General features: G+C 34.4%; 1 protein-coding gene across 1 annotated transcript; it reads left to right on the top strand.

Moving 5' to 3' along the window:
* The first annotated feature begins 4,588 nt into the window (after nucleotides 1–4,588).
* LOC128553836 (uncharacterized) lies at nucleotides 4,589–22,630 on the top strand. Its single transcript, XM_053535020.1, has 5 exons — nucleotides 4,589–4,935; nucleotides 7,192–7,270; nucleotides 9,191–9,273; nucleotides 15,007–15,213; nucleotides 22,101–22,630. The coding sequence occupies exons 1-5, from the start codon at nucleotides 4,626–4,628 to the stop codon at nucleotides 22,628–22,630; spliced, it is 1,209 nt and encodes a 402-aa protein (XP_053390995.1). The 5' UTR covers nucleotides 4,589–4,625.
* Nucleotides 22,631–23,048: the final 418 nt, after the last annotated feature.

Genomic DNA, 23,048 nt, shown 5'->3' with positions numbered 1-23,048 from the left:
GACATCATAATTTCGAGCTTTGCCATCGTGATCCCGCGCTTCGAGTATCGCCTGCCAATGGTTGAGAAGCGTGAAACGCGAAATCACGATAGCGAAACGTGAGATCACAATGGCGAAGAGCGACAGTATTAAAATTGCAGGCTTTAACATTAGCATTGAGTAAACACTGTACCAGCAATATTGAATCATAAACAAATATCAAAAACTAAGCGTGAGTGTTGATATATCCAAACGACATCTAAAACCAAGTATAACACTGAAATCGTGATCTGATAATTGCATAGAATGTTAATTAAGGTCTTTTGAAATATAATACATATAATTAAGTTACCTATTAGGTTATTGAAAAATATGTAATCACCGCCAAATACTGTAATTCGAGCATCTTCTGACTTGTACCGGTGTCATAACTGGGCAATACGCGTAGGACTTAACTAGGTTTCTATTGGATTTTATTTTCTACATCATTTTGACCATGAAATAAATGATAATATCATGCATTTAAGTACAATTATATGATATAGCTCTGAAAATACAGTAATAATTATCACGCGTGAGAAATTACGTCTGCAGTGTTATACAAAAAGCTGTTAGGATTGAAGATGTAACTTTACCTATGTCTCAACCAATAGTTTAGACATTTTTGACATTGTATGATAATTTTGTTGCAGGAAACGGTAACAATCAGAAATATTTTTACTTTTCTTCTGTTCAATTTTCATAGATCTGTCTTAATTCTTTTTAAAGGTCGCACTCCTTCTTAAACAGTTGTATAGCCGGCGTATGACTGTAATATTTCACATTGTCAGAATTATAACAAACAGTGGGATAATAAAATAAACCGCAAAACTGTACCTAAATTGTTACAAAACTACAAAGACAATTGGTGCATTTTAGTGCATGTTAAATCAATTAATAATATAAATCAGTTTGTTATACAAATAATGCCTAGATAAGGAACATGTTCGCTATATCTTTGTAACAAACCTAGGCTATAACGAACATATTTGTTTTTCCTGATGAGTTTGCTATATCCGGAATTTATTGTTCTTCAAACAAAATATGAAATAAGCATTGATTGCGTATGAAGCAATCACCATTGCATGATATACAGACTTCTTATTGCAATCAAACAGTTAGCCAGTTGCCAGATTTTCACTATACAGTTGCGTATCTGCGTAAAGGCAGCTACGCATCTGCTATTTAAATGCAATAAATCATTTCAAAAATACATTGAATAAAACTACGGAAGCCCATTAGTAACAGAATGTTTTTCAGAACCCTCTTTGATCAGTTGTTTTTTTTACACTTTATTCAAATTTAATAATATCGATATGGTTTTTCAATATGTTCTGTTGTATTTTCAGCAGAATTCATAAGGGCGAGAAATATTTTTACAATATATCCTTACGTAGAACCTTATTAAACACTCAGGTAAAATAATGCGTAGTACCAATGTTGCACTGAAATAATGAAAGCAAAGTAACCTCTAACGAACTTAAGGAAACATAAATATTTTAATGACTTCCTAGTTTTTATTTTACTTTTCAGGTTATATACATTTTGCTACCAGCTTCCTTATTTTCACCAATTCCTGACTGCAAAATTAACAATTACTGTGGTCCGTTTGGGAGTTATTGGTGGGACGTACATTCGAATGTCTGCTTCAACTGTGCTGCTAAAAAGAAGTACCACTGTGCAAGGGATTATGATACGCCAGATATTTTCACGGAGGGTTGTGCTGACGAGAAGATTTGTTCTGCAGGTAGTTAAATTGTAATTTAGTTATCTGCTCTATAAGATAGAATTTGCACACCAACAGCTATTATACAGGTTTTAGCGAATTTCACACAACACATAAGAAAAGTACTTCGTAGCACAAAGGGCACTGGCGACCTTTGCTATTCAGCTAATCACAATAATTATGCAGGAAAGGAAAGGTGAGGCGGTAATATGAAAATAAGTTCCAAACCAGTAGAGGCTGTGCACTTTGGCTTCTACTACGTTGAAAATAGGATAACAATGTTTGGCCAATATAATATAGTTACACGGTCTAAATCGTATAAACTCGACCTACTTACTGTCTGTCAGGTTCAATTAATTAATCGTTTCCGTACTGAGTACTTGAAAACTTTAATTTTGTAACACGCAGTTGGCAATTCGTATTATCTTCTGATTGTTGCATTTTCATTGTAACAGTTACAGAACTTGAACTTAAATGATACAGTCTCCTGTCACTTTGAAATTGTTAGATAAATGTTTTGTGAGATTAAATGGAACAAAGTTAGTTGTCACAATAGGGTATTGTTCTTATGAAAGTTCTTAGTAAACATATTTGAAGCCCCAGGTATAGGTCATATTATCCTACATCAGATGTCATGTGTACTTACGTATGAATAAAGTTCTTGTTAACCTCTCTCCCTGTGGTAATGGTTATATACCAATGACCACTTGAACAAATAGATTTACAAATTCCTGAGAGGACTTCACTCTTGCCCTAAAATGCAAACGATAAGTTATTTGAAACAATTTTGTAGCTTTTTACGTTTTCTACAACGAATCTATACAAAATTTTCTACTTCACAAAAATAATTAAAAATCATGGCGATTGCCGTTTACGACAGACACTCACAAATTTGCCATTCCTAAAAATAAACATATATTCTAATAAATGATGTTATATTGAGAGCCTTTGATTTCTTACTTGTACCAATACTGGTAAAGAGTATACGTTCATTCTGTATTCCGATATGCGACTGAAGTGGCCAACCTAACAAAATGAATGCAGCCGAACACCTTCGAAATAACTATACTTAAGCATTCAGATTTATGAAAATGCAAGGCACTAGATTTAATTCATCTGACAAAATTAAGCAGACGCTTTTCATTTACAAAAGGTTTACTTCATACACGCGTACAGGTAGACATCTCAACGTCTTTATGTCTTTAAATTTTACTTGAATTCGGAAGGTGCTTGTTTCGCCGACTTAAAGATGTTTTTCACAATTATTTCTAGCGGACAGAATTTTTTGTAACTTTGCATATTTATAGATTGATGTATGACAAGTTAAAATAAAAAATAAAAATAATAGGTACCCGTGCTTCTTTTTTCAATATTCAAAGTTTATTAAGAACATCTAATCGGTATTTTTGTCTGAAGAAACAGTACATACATGTCATAATAAAACTACTGCAAACAATTATTTATTCGAAGTTTCACTCTGATGTTACTGTTTATGCATCCGCATTAATAACACCACTATAACTATGCATAAAATGTCAACATATAGGTATATTAACTCAGAAAAATTACTCTTGACAGATGTCGAAAGTATATGAAGCTAAGAAAAACACAAAGTATTTCTTAATGATATGAAAAATCTAGCGGACAGAATTTTTCCAAATTTTATATTATGTAAGCTAGAACTAAGACAAAAAAATCTAAACCAAAAAAATAATATCAACCCGTGCTTGTTTTCAAGAAAAATTAAAAAATATTCACTCCACCCACAAAAGTATTTTTTCATTACCCCACCCACCTAAAAATTATGAACATTTTTTTTCTTACAAAACAAATTGTACAATGTTATTATCAGTTCCTTAACCAATATTCTTACTCACATGCGGAATAATGCTCCTTTAAGGTTGCAAGCCTCTAGGTCAAATACTTTTTGAGATACGTGCTACACAAGCTTTCACATCCCATTTATGTATATATTTGACCACGTCAAGGGACATAAATCTGTTTTTATTGAGTGAAACCTCAAATAAAAGCACTGGTGCACAACTTCGCATGCTGAATTTAATTCTTGTGTGGTTTCATGACTCTTGGCGCATATAATTTTGAGGTACATGCGACACAAATGTTTAGGCCCTTTATGTACAATTTGACTATCAAGGGCCATAACTCTGGCCTTACTACGTGAAATGCGGGATGGGGCACAAAAAGTATAACAACATTTTTAGGAAGTCACATTTGAACTTGAAGGAGATATATCTACGTTAAGATTTTCTGGAATTTTATTTGACTTGGAGTCGGCTGCATCGTTACTGGACGAAATAGTTTACTTTCAAATTGGCTGTCCACAATGTATTCGATTCGAGCACTTCTTACAACTACTCCTCCAATAAAACACCATCACTTTTAAAGGTAAAATATGGATGCACGACCTACATTGTCAGTACATACGATATATTTTGCGCGAGTGCGCTGCATATCCGACAATTATGCACTTTTTGCGGCGAATTCTGAACTTTACAGTGGATATCGCTAGCTGCGCGATTGAGCTGCGCACAAAATATTGTGATGAACTCCTTTAAGTGAGGTAGTTAAACAGTTATAAACCAAATCTAGATTATTCAGTGAAAAACACGGATTTTTTTTTCAGACGAGTTCAGCTTATAGGTAGCTGACTTATGTTTTAACTACTATATAATACAGCAAGTTTAATGCAAGTAGTATCCAGCTTGAACATGTTCGACATGTATACATAGAACAATACAGATCAGGATATCAGAGCTAATTCAGTACTGTGAAGGGTAATATAAGTTTAAATAAATAAATACGTAAATTTTCATTTGTAGGAGAAGAACCTCATCTTCGATTTAAAGAAATTGACGGGAAAATGACTGATCCAGTTGTGTTCTGTAAGGCATGTTATGCCCCTGATTATTATAACAACAAATCCAGACCCTCTTCCGAATACTCAGAATGTCCAAATAAGAAATGGAATGATTGCTCCAAGGAGAAACACAAAATTCTATGCAAACCTGACGATTCGAAAGATGAACGTTACTGTAGATGTGATGCCAGGAAGGGATTCTCTCCTGTCAACGATTTAAGTCGAACAATGTGCAACTATAAGAACTATGACTGCAAAGATAATTACAAATGTCCCGATCTACCAAATGGAAAAGCGCAACAGTTACTTCTAAGTAAGGTTATACGTAAGATAGATTTTGTTGTTATATTTAACTCTGTAATGAACAAGGCAACCAATTCGTAACTTGTTTCATTTCGTCTGGCACTATAAGGTTCTACCATTTGTCTAAAATTGTTTTATAATAAATATTTGAAATCTAATTGACAAAATGATCTTTTGTTGGAATTATGTAAAGTTTGCTTATTCTTCTAACGCCGAGAACAAATTTCTTAACAAATGGTGTATTTCTATTAATTTCAGGATGATAATATTTAACAGTGCTAATTGATAGCATATATACTCTATAAAAAAGATCACTGTCTTTGTAGTTATTAGATTATTTTCTAGACATTAAGACAATCTTTAATGGAAACGGATAGATGTGTTCAACTGTCAGAGTGGTGATCAATTTGAGCCTTTTGATGTAGCACAATGTAAATTTGATGAGTAGTATAATGTAAGATATGTTTTTTGGGCTCAATATTTTGATTTAGATGTTTGTTTTCATGAAGGTCTCTGTCATGAAGTAAACCGCTAGGTGAAGGGGGGGGGGGGGATATAAATATTTCATATTTCTATTGAAATTAATTACGTGTACAACTGTTCTTATTAACGTGAAATTCTGCCTAGAATAGGCAACTCTTCCGATACTATATTCTGAATAGAAGACCTTTATGAGGCTGAGAGTTTGATGAAGTACTAAAGTTATAATAGTGCAATGAAACTTTCCCGTCAGGTTGAAAAAGCAACTATGTTTCAACAAGTTAGTTGCCCTTAGTTGGACACAGTTAAAATGTCAACAACAGCAAATTATTAAGTTGTTACTTAACCTTAGAGGATAGAGGAGGTAATCTGAAAAAGTAAGTAGATGTTCCGGTGTTTATTGTACGGGACCAGCATTTGTTGTAATCATTTTGCTTCAAACAACTGTTCTCATGGACTGCTCAACGGATATGTGCCAAACCTAAACAAAACCTTCCTTGCAAATACCTCTTACGACTGTATCTAAGGGCTTCATTACATTAAAAAGAAAGACCTTTAAACGAGATTATGTTTCATCATCACCAGACTTTATGTGTATACTTCTTGTTTAGACACTTTTCAAGTCATTAAGGCTCGCTGTCTGGGCATCGAACAGGGAATTTCGGTCAGTAACTTCAGTCCAGAGTGTCATATTATCAACTAACATAGTTTATAGCAAGCATTTACAAATACATCTCTTAGAGCTAGTTTGGGACAGAGGTATTTAATGAAAATTGAGTTATCATTAAAGATTGGACAGGTGATTTGTGCCTAATAACCCTAGTTAGGAGTGAGATATTACTTTAAAACATTGTAGATGATAACTTATGCAGAGAAAAGTATTGGACGGTAGGATCATATTAAGTGTCTAGGTCAAAAGAAAAGGAATTGTCTGCAAATTACTTAAAGATAAATAAACTACATTGTTCTCTGACCAACTTGTATGATATATACCAAGCTTGAATGGAGATCTCATATATTTTTTGTATTTAAGGCTTGGGGTCACAAGCAAAGTCGCTGTTTCTGAGCATAGAATAAATATTTCTGCTTGCTCAATAATTCGTGTTAGAATGAGATATTGTGATAACACGTGTTATCTAGGTTGCGTCTAATTGTAGAATACAAGCCTTTGTCTATAAATTTCTGTTTTCGTATCTGTCATGTAAACATATTTACATGAACTTAAGTTTCGTTTAGGCGGTGAAGTAGCGGCTGCATTCATAGAAAGTAGCGTTTCCTTTTGGGGCTTTTTCCGTGTTTCCAGACGCACGAAAATTACTTGAAACATTGTAATCATTTACGAAGCTTTTTTCGGTAAAACTGCGGACAAGTTAAACCAGCTTCCGGGGAGAAAGCCAAGAGCTGACACAGAGAGTATCATTGAACTACATTAAACATTATATTTTCTGAAAACACAGTACGTTCATGTAAATTATTTTACAAATGGTTTTTGCTAGAGATTCCCTACCCTTTTCGAGCAAAGTCAAATCTTGAACTAGCACAGGCATAAAATTTATCTTTCGTGTGGTATTACCTGGCCTTAGGTAAGTGATATTTATCCTTTGTATGAAATAATTTTACTTAGGTATAAGTCACTATTGTTGAATAAACATATATCAACATTGCAGTGTAGTAAGCCCATGTGCATAAAATACAAGGAATACAATACTACTTAATATGCTATTTTAGTTCTAACAACATCTATTATACATGTAATAGATCGCACCAACGTTTTGATATGTTTCAGATTATACATGTGCCCCAGTCTGCGATGAAGGTTTTGATCGACTGGACGAGGATTCTGATGTCTGTTTACCGATTAACATGTATGTCAAATAACTTTTATATCTCTCAATCTACTGATAAGAATAATGCAATGTCTGATCCCCTAAGTACATCTTTTGTTGTAGTTGCGGAGTGAAGTAAACAATATAGTGAAGAAAGACCTAAGTTCATTTGTATTAAATAGATTTGCTCTTCCTTGCTGTTTCGAGATAAGACAAATATTTATCAAGTTAATGCAATTCTAGGTTAAATATCTTTATAAAAGCCTTGATACCCTTATGGTATAGCAACCGCTTCGTACACGGGAGGTCATGCGTTCGCTCCCTTGCTGCAACATACTGACGGCGTAAAAATGGTAATTTGATTGACACTAAACATTAGGAAGGTAGTTTAAGGATTGGTCAGTCCGGTGTATAATTTGACAGGGTGGAGTATTTTCAGAATTTAACAATACTTTTATGTGAAATGATTCAGCCTTGAAACAAGTATTACAAAGAATACGAATGCCATTCTTCAAATAATGACAATTGTGCTCGAATATGGTACGCAGTGTATTATAGACTTAAAATTTTGTTTTTCCCTTCAAAATATTCGCCATTGAGTTCAATGCTCTTCCGCTATCAAGAAATGCAGGACGTTAACGCTGCAGAGTAGTCTTCTCTTGGTATTATCGCGAGAAACTTTGAAAATACCATTCCCAGTTGCTTTATTCGATATATATTTGAGTCCAGTCAGTATCGTATCCAACCTTAGAAAGATGAAAATGTAACAAGGACAAAGATCAGGTGGATAAGTAGTATGATTGAATAGTGTCATGTTTTCATTCTTTTGAACGATGGCACTTTGAGAGCCTCATGGATCAACCGGATACGTGAAGTTCAATCCTTGGACGCATTTTGTTTTGTTTTTTGTTGAACAGCTTTTTGTACTTTGTCTCTAAAAATCTTCCGTTGACTGACTTTCCTGACGGTGTAGGAATGTGCACAACAGTACCCTTTGAGTTTAATGAAATAAAAGACAAAACCTTTTTGACACTTGTTGTGCCTTTTTAAATGGTTCGCAGCCACTGTCTGTTATTAACGCAATAGTGTGGCTGATAAAAGTATATCCAGGTCTCTTCTATTGTTAGGAGCTGTGACAGTCTGATATTATCTTAATTCGAGAACCTTTACAGCGTTCCTTTAGCACATTTTACCCTACTGGTCTTTTGCTCATTGGGTAATATGGCACCCATTAGATACAAACCTTTCTTAAACCAAAGTGATTGGTGAAAATCTCATGAGTCCTAACCATTGACACATACCAAGAAAAGACGCTATATCTAGAACAACATTTTCCTTTCGACATCGTACAGCCGCAGTATCCCTTGATGTCACTGCTGTTTTTGTCCTGCAAAATATTTGATGTCACTGCTGGTTTTGCCCTACAAAAATATTTCCGAGACAGTATAACAAGCGTTCTATGAATCATTTGTGCATCAGCGATGCAAAACACGGGTTTCTTGCATGTAAGACTTTTACAGAAACGCGCAATTGTCATAATATTTAGAACGGCCCACGCAATTTACATAATACATGTTTGCAATGAAATGCCTGAATAGCTTCCTGTATCATTTTTATCGCCTCTTAATTAATAATTATTAATTCAAACTAGCAATCTGGAACCTCCCTATTATTAGATATTGTATTATATTCAAAATTTATATTAAACTTGTATAAAGTTTCCAATGAATTAAATGAAAAAATCTGATAATTATGAAAATTATTAGGGCCTGTTTTTTACCTGTTTGAACTGGAAATGTTCGGATATAGTAGTACGTCGAAATACTACACATATGAATTGAGGGTTACTGAGTTTACAAATGTTTCTTGTTACTTCTTGTCTTTTTTAACACCTAGGTTTGATAACAACTTTAGAAATAGATCTAACTGGTTAATGAATGCTAAACTTTCATATTTAAGAACGACATCAGAAATAAAAGAAGGAGAGTCTACTGACACCTCGTTAACTCAAGCTACAGTTACAACTATATATCAAAAGCCAGGTAGGTTTTAAGATTTTGTATGTTGTCATCCATTCACAATTTTTGATAGACTTGTCTGCCTGACTGCATTTGCATTGCATGTCCGTACTTAGTTGAATTGATTAAATATTTAAATCCTCATCCTCTTACGTTGCTCAATCAAACCGATGTCTCGTTTGTTACTTTAATATCAATTCAGTATTTTTAGCCCACCATCATCAGATGGTGGGCTACTCAAATCACTCTGCGTCCGTGGTCCGTCGTCCGTCCTTCCGTCCTTCCGTCTGTTAACAATTTCTCGTTATCGCATCTCCTCAGAAACTACAAGGGGGATTTTGACCAAACTTTGTCAGAACGATGTATTGGTACCCTAGTTGTGTACCCCCAAAAATCAGACTGGTTCAATAATTTTCGTGAGTTATGTCCCTTTGTTTATTTCTATAATTTACATAGATTTATATAGGGAAAACATTGAAAAACCTCTTGTTCAAAACCACAGGGCCTAGGACTTTGATATTTTGTATGTGACATTATCTTATGGTCTTCTAATAAGAGTATTCAAATTATCCCCCTAGGTTCAAATATGGCCCCGCCCTGGGGTCACATGGTTTACATAGACTTATATAGGGAAAAACTTTGAAAATCTTCTTGTCCAAACCACAAAGCCTAGGACTTAGGCATTTGTAATGTAGCATCATCTGGTGGTTCTCTACCAAATTTGTTCAAATTAATCCTCTAGGGTCAAATATGACCCCGCTCTAGGGGTCACATGGTTCATATAGACTTATATAGGGAAAAGATTTTAAAGTCTTCTTGTCAATAACCTACAACATTCAAATTTAGACCACATGTATGGTTTTGAGTGGCAAGATGAACCTTGACATGAGTTGACCTTGATTTTGACCCAGTGACCTACTTTCAAATTTTTGCAGCTACAGCCTTCAAATTTGGACCACATGCATAGTTTTGTGTATCGAAACAAACTTTAACCTTTACATTGACCTAGTGACCTACTTTCACATTTTTGAAGGTACAGGCTTTAAATTTGGACCACATGTATAGATTTGTGTTCTGAAGTGTAATTTGACCTTGATTTTGAGCTAGTGACCTACTTTCACATTTCTCAAGCTACAGCCTTCAAATTTAGACCACATGCATAGTTTTGTGTACCGAAACAAACTTTAACCTTTACATTGACCTAGTGACCTACTTCACATTTTTGAAGGTAAAGGCTTCAAATTTGGACCACATGCATAGTTCAGTGTTCCGAAATGAAATTTGACCTTGATTTTATCCTAGTGACATACTTTCACATTTTTGAAGGTACAGGCTTTAAATTTGGACCACATGCATAGATTTGTGTTCTGAAGTGTAATTTGACCTTGATTTTGACCTAGTGACCTACTTTCACATTTCTCAAGCTACAACCTTCAAATTTAGACCACATGCATAGTTTAGTATACCGAAACAAACTTTGACCTTTGCATTGACCTAGTGACATACTTTCACATTTTTGAAGGTAAAGGCTTCAAATTTGGACCACATGCATAGTTCAGTGTTCCGAAATTAAATTTTACCTTGATTTTGACCTAGTGACCATCTTTCACATTTCTTTAGCTACAGCCTTTAAATTTAGACCACATGCATAGGATCGTGTGCCGAAACAATCTTTGACCTTGACATTGACCTAGTGACCTACTTTCACATTATTGAAGGTACAGGCTTTGAATTTGGACCACATGCATAGATTTGTGTTCTGAAGTGTAATTTGACCTTGATTTTGACCTAGTGACATACTTTCACATTTCTCACGCTACAGCCTTCAAATTTGGACCACTTGCATAGTTTTGTGTACCGAAATAAACTTTGACCTTAAGAGTGACCTAGTGACCTACTTTCAAATTTCTCAAACTACAGCCTTCAAACTTGATGCACATGCATAGTTTTGTGTACAAAGAACTTTGTCATTAAAATTGATCTAGTGACCTACTTTCACATTTCTCAAGCTACAACTTTCGAATTTAGACCACATGCACAGTGTTGTGTGGGAAGTGAAATTTGACCTTGAGCTAGTCAGTAAGTCTTGAATTGACATAAAGCACTGTGGCGCCCAGATTACTCGTGATCTCGTGAAGACACTTCAATTTGGAACACATATTCTGTTCGATGAATTGACCAATGCCATTCACTTCTAAGTACAACCTAATGGACATCATAGTTTTGATACGAACAAACTGGACCTAAATGACCATGACCTACTTTCACATTTTGAAGGTACAGCATCAATTGGACCACATACATAGTTCTGTGTTCCGAAATAAAATTTACCTTGATTTTGACCTAGTGACCTACTTTCACATTTCTCAAGCTACAGCCTGCAAATTTGGACCACTTGCATAGTTTTATGTACCGAAATGAACTTTAACCTTAATTTTGACCTAGTGACCTACTTTCACATTTCTGTAGCTACAGGCTTCAAATTTAGACCACATTCACAATGTTGTGTACGGAAATGAAATTTGACCTTGAGCTAGTCAGTAAGTTTTGAAATTTGGAACACTCAAAAATGGCACATTGGTGGGCGCCAAGATCACTTTGTGATCTCTTGTTTATTTAAGAAATAATTTATAGCAGAACAGGCAGTCACATAAGAATGTGTAGTCAAAATGGTTTTAGCTCAACAATTGATGAATAGTTGAACCAATGTGCGTAAACGTATATGTTTTGTCTATGGTATGTTGTTTTTGATTTACGTCGCACCGACCTGTAGGTCATTGGCGACTTTAGCTTAATGGTGGAGAAGACCAGGTGCCACCGTGCTTTCATCACGAGGCACGGTGACCCGACTCGTAGCCAGCTGGATGGTCCTCATGAATTCAGCCGCTGAGCTAACACATCTATGAGATATAAACTTAGAGGTCATATGATACCTAAATTGAAGCAGTAGTTATCCGTAATGGACACTTGGACCTACAGTCCTCACACGTCAAATGTCCAAGAACGATATCTTGTAGCTAACTGATTCTGGGACTAGTAGTTAGAACAATGAAGATCGCAGTCATAGTACATGTGCAAGGTCTTTGCAAATTGGAAAATGGCAACATCATGTTGAAACACTTTGATAATATGTATGCCACACGTACTAATTCAAATATTGAAACTTGCGACAAAGCATGGATTCGTTTAATTCGAGCTTAGAATAATCAACACGATAGGAGTAGCAAAACATGGGTAAAGTCATTGCAAAAAAGCATGTATATCTTATTCTTTACCAGTCAAGTTAAAACCTGGAGGTAATATTGTAATGTACAGTTCCCTAAAATTATTAAAACATTTCATGAAATACCTGGCTGTCACAGACATTTTCAACGTGCAGCGCTTCTTTATAAATCACCAATAAAATTTTGTGTTTTGCAATAAAAACTGTAAAAAGATCCCTTGGAGAATGCAACCAAAAAAGAATAATAGCAGACTCGGTTTGATTATGTTCATAAGAGGTAATAAAATGTGTAACACTTCTCACACCCTAGCACAAGCCCAAGCGGAACTGTATTACACATCTATTGAATGAGCCCTATTATTATGTCTAAATTATTTCTATTAACAATAACTAAGTTTCTTTTGAAAAGTAAAATTGCATATAACATGAAAATGTTAACTAGTCCTAAACTCATCTTTTTATCATCATGCAAGAATTGTCCAAATCATGTCCTGATTACATTTAAATCCTGTCAGTTTTATTTCCAAATGAAACACAGAATCTAAACTTATTTTAGTATATAGAAAGAATAAAAGTCCCTTTTTAAAAAAAATATTTAAAGATATAATGTCGTAGAACATCGCTGTAAATTGCACTGTTAAGACACTTTTACATACTCTTAAGGGATTGGGAGATGAAAAGGTGTGTGTAGTAAGATTAGAACTATAAATCTGCCTTGTATTATATCTACATTTCTTCCTTTTTGGATATAACATTTCGCCCTGGCTGTTTACGATATGCTGGCGACCTACAGTTTTGTCATGTTCGTCCATTTGACTGTTTATGTGAATTTGTCCATGAGATGTAATGGAAACGGCAACACCCCTTGCATCAAATATCAGCGACTTAAGCGGAAATATATTACATAGATATTGAATGGAAGCCTTTTTTGTGAGAAAGTCCGTTCGTTTGCAAACTTTGACCACAATTTTGGTTGCTATAACAAAAAGAGGTATTATTAGTAGGTTTTATGTGTTCTTTAAAAACGTCTGAAGTATGAATGGTTTACACAAAAATTGTGTTGTTGTCTTATTTGAAAGTCTGATGCAAACTATTCTCGCAACAGAAAACAAAACAAAAAAATAATAAAGAAATAGTAAGAACTATAATGTCTAAAAGTTGTGTTGAAAGGAAATCACATTTATAATTCATCCTTTTATCTGTCCATCGACTATTCATTTTTCTGTCTATACATCTCTGTATGCTAAATGTGACAAGTATGTAATATTTCAGTGACACTCGGCATCTTAATACATATTTATATAATTTTGATTTGAAGGTAAGACAATTTCAGCTGCTACGACAACAAAATGAGGTATAAAATAGAGAGAAGTGGAAACTTCACAGAAAAATATAAGTAATATATTAAAAATTTAAATATCATAAAATATAAGTCCTTTGATATAAATTATTCAATGCAAACTTTATACATATTGCCTTGATCACTGGTCAAAAGATGTTTCTCATGCAGCAAAATTTGCAAGTTCCATGCTAAAAGTTACTGATAATGGGTTATAGTCATGGTCCGTACCATGACAAAATCTGTATAAGTAGCAAAAATTAATCAAAATTGAAACAATAAAATATTTATAGCCAACATTTTTTTTATAACTACTACCTGAAAGTTTGAAGACATTCTCGTATTTTTTTTTCAAGATTTACAATATCTTTAAGTAAGTCACTGTAAGCATTTAGAAACGTGACGTTAAGAAAGCCATGAAAACAATATCAGGTCGTCGTGCCTGATGTGTATATTTTCCTTCTGTTATGGAAAAGATCATGCATTTTACTGACTAAACTTTTGAATAATAAGATGCAGTTTGAAATGATTTTGCTTGAAAAAATCTCACCTGCAAATTTTTGGCTTCTTGTCCGGCCTTTTGTCTTTGCACATCTACATTTCACGGTGCATGTGTTCTTTGTAATTTCGGTTGCCATGAAAACACAATATGTAAAATATGGTAGAATTATATTTCCTTATATAACTTAACAGCAATATACTTATTTCTAGTTTCTACCTGAACAATAGATTTTTCACTAGAATTTTAAACTATTTATTATGGAATAAATATATCATGACACTAATACTGTATGAGTCGAAAAGATCACGACGTGGAAATATTCGCGAATTTTAAACAATTAAGAAATTCGTGAAAATGTCAGCAACCTGAGATTCCAAAGTTCACCTTGACATGTCATTTTATTCAAGTAAATATAGGAATTTGGCTTTTACACTTTAATTATCGGCAATACGCGAATATTTCCATCCGCAAAACGTCTGGAATAGGCAATTGGCGATCGTTTTGATCTGTGAAAACATTCACTTATGAAGAACAGGTTTTCACATGGAATGACCCGTCTGTATCAAGTAAAATAAACGGTTCTTTGTTAACAAATAAGATCCTAAATTATATACAAATAGGATAAGTACATTACTGTGTAATTCCTGAGTATATTGTTTAATTTAACATGGCTTTGCTGATACTACATTTTAGGATGTGATGACGGTTGTGATGAGTACAGTTTCTGTTACAACGGGACTTGTGTATGTCAAAACTCGTGTCCAGCTACTTATGATCCAGTTTGCGGTTATAATGCTGAGTCGAAAACATATAAAACATTTCCATCCAATTGTGATCTTCGCAGGAATTATTGTGAAGAGAGGCAGTTTGTTTACCATTCTCGTGGTAAATGTATAACTGGTAAATAAAGTTTTCGTGTACATTTGTATTGTCAGTAAAATTCAGTTATCAAATAATGTCAATATTTAAATAAGAAAGAAGCTCAAGTAAAACCACCAACAACAGCTAAGAAATTATCTTTATCACCCTTTAAACCACACCATTAGTTTTATTTAAACAGTGTGATCTTTAAAGGGACTGACCTCCAGATCGTACAACAGCAAGCAAAAAACGAAAACTTTAACATTTCAAGGAATTGTTGCGAAATTTCTAAAGAAAGCTTTGAAACTTCTTACAGTTACTTACATATCATACGTTATGGAAACACATGATAATTAATTGATTTTAAATAATTTTTCGATTTTAAATTGCAAAGCTATAGTCACGGGGGTATACTAAAGTTAAACTCTATTAATGTTAAAATTTGATATAACGGTCGTTAAGAACGCTTTCCTTCATGGTGTTTTGGTTAAAGTGATAGGATTTTGCTTTATTGCTGAGGCTTACTGGAGGAAAAAACTTTCGTTTTATTGTTCGTAATATCGTCAAATTTCAATTTTAATAAAATATCACTTATAGCCGATATTCACGTCCAGTCCCTGTAATTGACGTCAATTTTAAAGCGTGTTTTCGCTGAATTAGACCAATATATATGGTACAGGGTTTATGCATCAGAGAAGTAAGTGACTTAAGGCGAATTTGTCAAGCAGAAATTAAATAACCCATGCTATTTGGCTGCGTACAGCTAGTAAATAAACCCTGGTGAAGTTTATAGGCAGTAAATCAATTTTCACTCTAGGAAACGCTGGGGGATGGTTAGGTCAATGAATATACAACTGCAAAATAATTAGTATGTCTGAGGTCTGTAAGAGTCCCATACATTGATAATTTGCTAGGGAAACTTGAAAGACACTGAAACTTTTACTGACTTTGTTATTTGTCTGTAAACTTCTTCTTACCGATATGGAAACACAGATGCAAATTACATTGACATTAAAGAAAGGGTGAATTTTGTTAAGTCTAGTAAAATGGTCTGGTTAGGTTAGCGTACATTGATGATGTCCAGATTATTGAATGTCTTGTGATGAATTCATGTTTGATGATTTGAATAAATTCCAACAATTTCAGATACAAGTAACCACAACCTCAAGTTTCATTCTGAAGTTATTGTTGCTGCTGCACTTTTATTATCGCTATTTGTATTGCTGAATTTCTGCTTTCTCATGCGCGGTACGTTTTGGTTTTGTTTCTTTTTATATACAGCTAGAGAGAAGCCATCCTATTCTTAATCTTTTTATCTTTGTTATGATTACTATTATTTTTGTTATCATTATTATGCATGTCTGCATTCATTTGATACTAACAAGAGAATTATTAAAATGGACCGGGACAAAATTTGTAAAGGAACCATTGCTCCAATTCTGCTAAAAGGGCTGATATCTAAATGTGGTAGTTTTTTCCCAAATTTACATGTGAACGAAAATGATAAAACGTCGATTCACGAACACTTTATGGTGAATACAACGGTAGCCGTAAGTTTGGATATCTTCAATCAATATGGCGGTTTTGAAGCACTAAACAATGAATATTATGTGCCCAATATCGTTTCTTATTATGTTTTACAAAACTGTATTGAGTAATCCTTGTTAATGCTAAAAGAATCTTAAATTTAATACGGCAATCCTTACGGTATTTAACAGACGGATGTCTTTAAACCTCATAGAAATTGTTCATTTTCTGTCAGATTTTCCAGGTGTTTAATAAAATCCATAAACTAATGACTTATTGAAGGTTACACTTACTGACGATTATCTGTTATGTGATTTTGCATAAACAGTATGACTGACCTTATATTTCAAAGGCAAAGAGTTATGTAGAAATTGAATTCCATTTTGAATAATATTGGTACACTGTTTTAGATAAATCCGTCCCAATTGAATGTTTGCGTTTGGACGTAATTTGGAATTATTTTTATGTTAGAATTTCACTTTAAAATTTATGCAGATTACACATATATACGTGTATAAAGGATTCGTCTTTAGGAATTACTTTTACCTCCAAGAATCAAATCAAACCAATATTGTCCTTTTTAGCTCACCGGAGCAATGCTCAGGTGAGTTTTTCTGATCGCTCGATGTCCAGCGTCCGTCGTCTGTCGTCTGTCTGTCGTCTGTCGTCTGTCTGTCGTCTGTCTGTCAACATTTAGCTTGTGTATGCGATAGAGGCTGTATTTTTTAACTGATCTTCATGAAACTTGGTCAGAATGATTACCTTGATAAAATCTAGGCCGAGTTCGAAAAGGGGGCACCTGGGGTCAAAAACTAGATCACTAGGTCAAATCAAAGAAAAACCTTGTGTATGCGATAGAGGCTGTATTTTTCAATTAATCTTCATGAATTTTGGTCTGAATGATTACCTTGATGAAATCTAGGCCGCGTTTGAAAAAGGGGCATCTGGGGTCAAAACTAGGTCACTAGGTCAAATCAAAGAAAAACCTTGTGTATGCGATAGAGGCTGTATTTTTCAATAAATCTTCATGAATTTTGGTCAGAATGATTACCTTGATGAAATCTAGGCCGAGTTCGAAAAAGGGCCAGCTGGAGTCAAAAACTAGGTCACTTGGTCAAATCAAAGAAAAACCTTGTGTATGCGCTAGAGGCTGTATTTTTCAATTAATCTTCATGAATTTTGGTCTGGATGATTGCCTTGATGAAATCTAAGTCAAATTTGAATATGGGTCATCTAGAGTCAAAAAGTAGGTCACTAGGTCAGATCAAAGGAAAACTTTGTGTATGCCATAGAGGTTGTATTTTTCAATTAATCTTCATGAATTTTGGTCAGAATGATTGCCTTGATAAAATCTAGGTAGACTTTGAATATGGGTCATATGGGGTCAAAAAGTAGGTCACTAGGTCAGATCAAAGAAAAAGCTTGTATATGCGATAGAAGCTGTATTTTTCAACTAATCTTCATGAATTTTGGTCAGAATGATATCCTTGATGAAATCTAGGCCGATTTGGAAAAAGGGTCATCTAGAGTCAAAAATTAGGTCACTAGGTCAAATCAAAGAAAAACCTTGTGTATGCGATAGAGGCTGTACATTTCATTTTATCTCCATCCCAGATAACCTATATTTGAACTTATTGACCTATATTTCATCAATGCAATTATTCTGACCAAATTTCATGTGGGGTCAAATACTAGATCACTAGGTCAAATCACAGAAAATACTCACTTATACTCAAGATTTTAGCTCCAATTTTAATGATAATTGGTCAGAATATTTATTTCCATGAAATCACTAGGTCAAACATGTTTACACTGTTATTTTGTGTTATGGTGTGTTTCTCAGGTGAGCGACCTAGGGCCATCTTGGCCCTCTTGTTATACAAAAATGGCATTAGACCGCAAAGTAATGTTCTCAAATCAATTAATAAACTTTTTTTCACACTTATATCGTAATATAAAATCAGATCAGAAAAAATACTTTGGCATTGCCCTGTGAAGTTAGACAAGAAAGCATTGTATGACACATGCCTTCTTGAATTGCCCGACTTTCTAAACATGTATGAATGAGACAATGACCTGTGTGAAAAAAACGCGAGTGCATAATGAACGGGTTAGACACAAACGAATATTTTTGATATGCAATTTTTAAATTAAAACATGCAAACTGCCACAGATGGTCTATATAAGAAATGATTCCTTACTCCTATCATAAAAGCTTTTAGTATAAACTTAACTTACACTAAATATGATGGATCATTTGTTTTAAACGTTTTTGTTTCATTCTTTTCTGGTGCCTTATATGCTACCTTACAACTTTTATAAAGTCGTCTGCTTTTACATTTCAGCTCAATTGAAATGCAGAACTCAATTATATCAAGATGCAGGTAAGTACATGAAAAATATAACTGACATAATGCATAGTGAAAACTAAATTTTATGCAGTATCTATGTGTACATTAATTAAAAAAATAAACCTCTGCCTTTACCACTTTACGATTTTGTTAATTATTTGTAAAAATTTTAAAAAGTATGTTTGATCTTGGTTTTATTAATAGCAAGTATTGTAGTAAATGAAACGTGTGCCTATACATTCGAGAAAGAGGCCTAAAATTGCCTTTGATGGCATTTTTTTGTTTATGCCCGACATCCATGTTCATTGTTAACTTCATAAAGAATGAAAAAGATTCAGCCTGGGATGGGGGTAGGTGTTACCTTCTAAGGGTCATAGTAAGATCAAAGCACAAAGTCAAATGTCACTATGTGCATTTTTGTTATAAAAGTCAGATCTTCGCTAATTTTGCTACCTTTTAATATAAATTTACAGAGTGAAAAAAATAATTTACTAACAGTATTTTATCAATAAAATCTGTAAAAAGATCCCTTGGAAGCAAAGAATGCAACCAAAATGAGTAATAGCAGACTCGGTTTGATTGAGTCTGTTCATGAAAGGTAATGAAATGTGCAACACCTCTCACGCCCCCTAGCACCGGCTTAAGCGGAACTCTATTACAGGTATGTTGAATGGACTCCATGATCCCAAAGGACCAGAAAATATAACAACACTGAATCCAAGTACGGGGAGACATTTTACAGCCGCCACACGTACATTTGTACTAACTATTGACAGATCTAAATGTCTTTCGGAAGCATAGAACGCAATGACGTAAAAAACAGCAAACTTGGTTTGATTAAGCCTGTTGTTCGTGAAATAGTATGAAATATACAAATTCTCTCAAGCATTATTTTAAATACAGATAATAGTTAACCGCTAATTTTACTTTTACGTGCTTTTTTTTTTTTTTTTTTTTTTTTTTTGCTTTGCTAAAATTATTTCTTTACACATTAACATTAGGGCTTTCTTATATGAACTGGTAACAACCCCTTAAGTGTTTTTAGCATCTAATATTTTGTAATTAATTTTACGCTGCCTTTATGTATGTCATAACTTCAAAAAGGCTTTATAGCTAACTGTGAATTTGATAGTATATCGACATTTATTAGCATGGTCTTCATGACTTTGAATATAGGGGTAACGCATGTTTGTTTTTCTGTTCAGAATTCTATACAGAACCCGTTAGAGCGAACGTATCAATGCATCACGAAGGAATCTACTGATGTTATGAAATTAAACAAATATGTGCTAACGCTACTGTAGCCTGAAACGTGCAAAAATAAATATATTGTCCAAGAGATTCAGTGCGAATTGCTAGAATGAACTACAATGATTTCTTAGCTATATATAGTCAATAAATAAACCTCAAACTAGCCCAACTTCACAAGTTATAAACGTCTTAGCCTGATATATTCAACGGCCAGTATTTGGTTGATATAAATCCATTGTTACATTGAATTTCAAATACCTTCTCATGCTCTTCTTATGTTGCAGGAAGTTACATTTACACATTGTTTATCTTTTAGTTTCTATTGACCCACTTTATTTTTTCATCATTTTGATTTGTTGAACCATTATCTGAGTTTTGGATAAACGTTTGCCTATTACTTTTTGAATATCAGCACAATGTCCATTCCATATTATCTTAGAGTATTGAGGGACTTTACTAGTGTAGCGGTTCTCGTATCGGGTAGCCTCGGTAGCTTAATTGGTAGAGCGTTGACACGGTGAGCCGATGGTCTGAGGTTCGAATCTCGGTCGAGGATGCACATTTTTCCTGAGACTGTTAGATTTGGGGGCTCGTCCGGGATGCTCACCCTTGGAGCCCATGCAGGGCGAAGCAGTTTGGCAGGGGTGTGCATCTGAATTCGGTTAACAGTCTGCGGCAGACATTGGCCAGGAGTGTCAATGTCTCGCAATAAGAAGGAAGGTGTGTAGCGGTTCTTGTATCGGGTGGCCTCGGTAGCGTAACTGGTAGAGCGTTGGCACCGCATGTCCGAGGTTCGAATCTCGGTCGAGGCTGCACATTTTTCCATAGACTGTTACCCTAGCAACAGTCATAGTAAAAGGTATTTTATCTCGGCTATTGCTTCTAAATCAGTCGTCTAAATATCATCACGCTACTGGCACCAGTTGATAAAGCCTACTCTGGTAATCTACTTGCTTATCCATTTTAAATAAAATTTTAAAAAATCATTTCAGCAGATGGTCATAAGAGACAATAGGCACAAAGATGAATAATTCCTGTACTTTTCATATTTTAGCAAACATCAAATATTTGACCACAGTTATGTAGCACATTAGTTATCATCAATATATATCATGCATAGTGACATCATTTATAGTAACAATAAAGGATCTTTGATAATTGTATATTTCTTTTCTCTGCATAGTTTGTGAATAAGTTAGCACATTTTACTTAAGCATTGATATACATATACATAGAAAATGGGGTTCCTTGTTTATTTCAGCATGAGTCCTCATATGTACCGATACTTATGTTACCTGCTTTCATAGTTTTAAAACACTGTATAACATAACACAGGTGTAATTAGATTTATTAATATGTAAGCAAGTTACTAAGTTACTTTCACTTCACACAATGCTGATGAATAACAATTACCTTTCCCACCATTTTCCAAACGTTGATTGCTTAATGGAGCAGTCAGAGTACGATATAGGAAAATGATAATTCCCGATATTTCTATTAATCAAATTTACCCTTTTGATCTCATCTTGAAATAGTTTTACAGTTCAGGGCGCTTTTGTTTGCAAAAATCCGGTTTGGGTTTTAGGTTTTGGTTTGGATAAAAAATAATGATAAACTTAAACTGGTTTCGGTTAAAATGAGTTCTTGAACAAACAGGCGGTTTGTATGAACAAAATGACGAATCTAGAAAAATAGTGATTAAATTTATTTTATGGACTAAGCACATTAATAAAATTACAAAAAAGGCAAATTCGACCTTGGCTCTACTCCGTAGAAATATTCGCCACTGTCCATCAGAATGCAGAAAAAGTGCCTACTTAGCTTTAATACGATCAACTCTCGAATATAGTGCTATCGTTTGGGACCCTTACATAGAAGGCGATATTAATAAGTTAGAACGTATCCAGCGTCAGGCAGCGAGATTTATTACCGGCGACTACAGGTCTAGAGAAAAAGGATCGGTCACAAACATGTTGGAATCTCTCAAACTAACTCCACTTCAGGATCGTAGAAGAACCAGTCGACTTGTATTTCTCTACAAAGTGGCCGGGGGTCTGGTGCCAGCTATACACCCTTCGGATTACCTACAAACTGTAACTCGTAAAAGACAAATCAGAGCAAAATCATATAGTGATTTCCAAGTGTCAAACATTGTTGAAAAACAAGTAATAAACAATACCAGAGGTTTTAGTGTTAAGCATTGTAAATCTGAGCAATTGAAAAACTCATTTTTTGTGAAAACTATAATTGAATGGAACCACCTGGACGATAGGGTGGTCCGCGCAGAGACAACAGAGGGCTTCAAGTCTGCCCTTCTTCACGATTAAGCGCCTCCCTCCAGTGTGCGAAGCTGTAACAGGCCCTACACTGTAAAACATACAGATACAGATTTATTCTAAATGGAGATAAATGACAGATTTTGTATCTAAGAGCCAAACATATTAAATAACATGTACTACTATTACTACTCCTCACGTGCCGCCACAATTTAACATAGCAAGGCTAATTATGGCATAGACAATTGAGTCACTTCCTTTTGCACTCGAGAACATTAGACCAATTAAGTGAATACAAATGATAGTTTTTGTTAAGTTTAATGCCAGACTGACAGAATTATAGGTCATATATCAACTTTCAATGCATTATTTAAGGCATGGGCGGGCAGCTAGGTAAAGCCACTGTCCGTTAAGTCAGCTGGATTACTTAAAAATCCACACATGAAAGAATTCTACACCCTGAGCAAGG

The sequence above is a fragment of the Mercenaria mercenaria genome, unplaced genomic scaffold (assembly GCF_021730395.1).
Source record: "Mercenaria mercenaria strain notata unplaced genomic scaffold, MADL_Memer_1 contig_4373, whole genome shotgun sequence".
Taxonomy (NCBI): domain Eukaryota; kingdom Metazoa; phylum Mollusca; class Bivalvia; order Venerida; family Veneridae; genus Mercenaria; species Mercenaria mercenaria.
The sequence above is the reverse complement of the archived record's forward strand: the minus strand, read 5'-3'. Positions and strand labels throughout refer to the sequence as shown.

Coding starts and splice junctions, on each gene's coding strand:
- LOC128553836 (XM_053535020.1), top strand. CDS start 4,626: ATGACTGATCCAGTTGTGTTCTGTAAGGCATGTTATGCCCCTGATTAT. Junction 9,274..15,006: donor AACTATATATCAAAAGCCAG/GTAGGTTTTAAG, acceptor ACTACATTTTAG/GATGTGATGACGGTTGTGAT. Junction 15,214..22,100: donor TCGTGGTAAATGTATAACTG/GTAAATAAAGTT, acceptor ACTGTCCATCAG/AATGCAGAAAAAGTGCCTAC.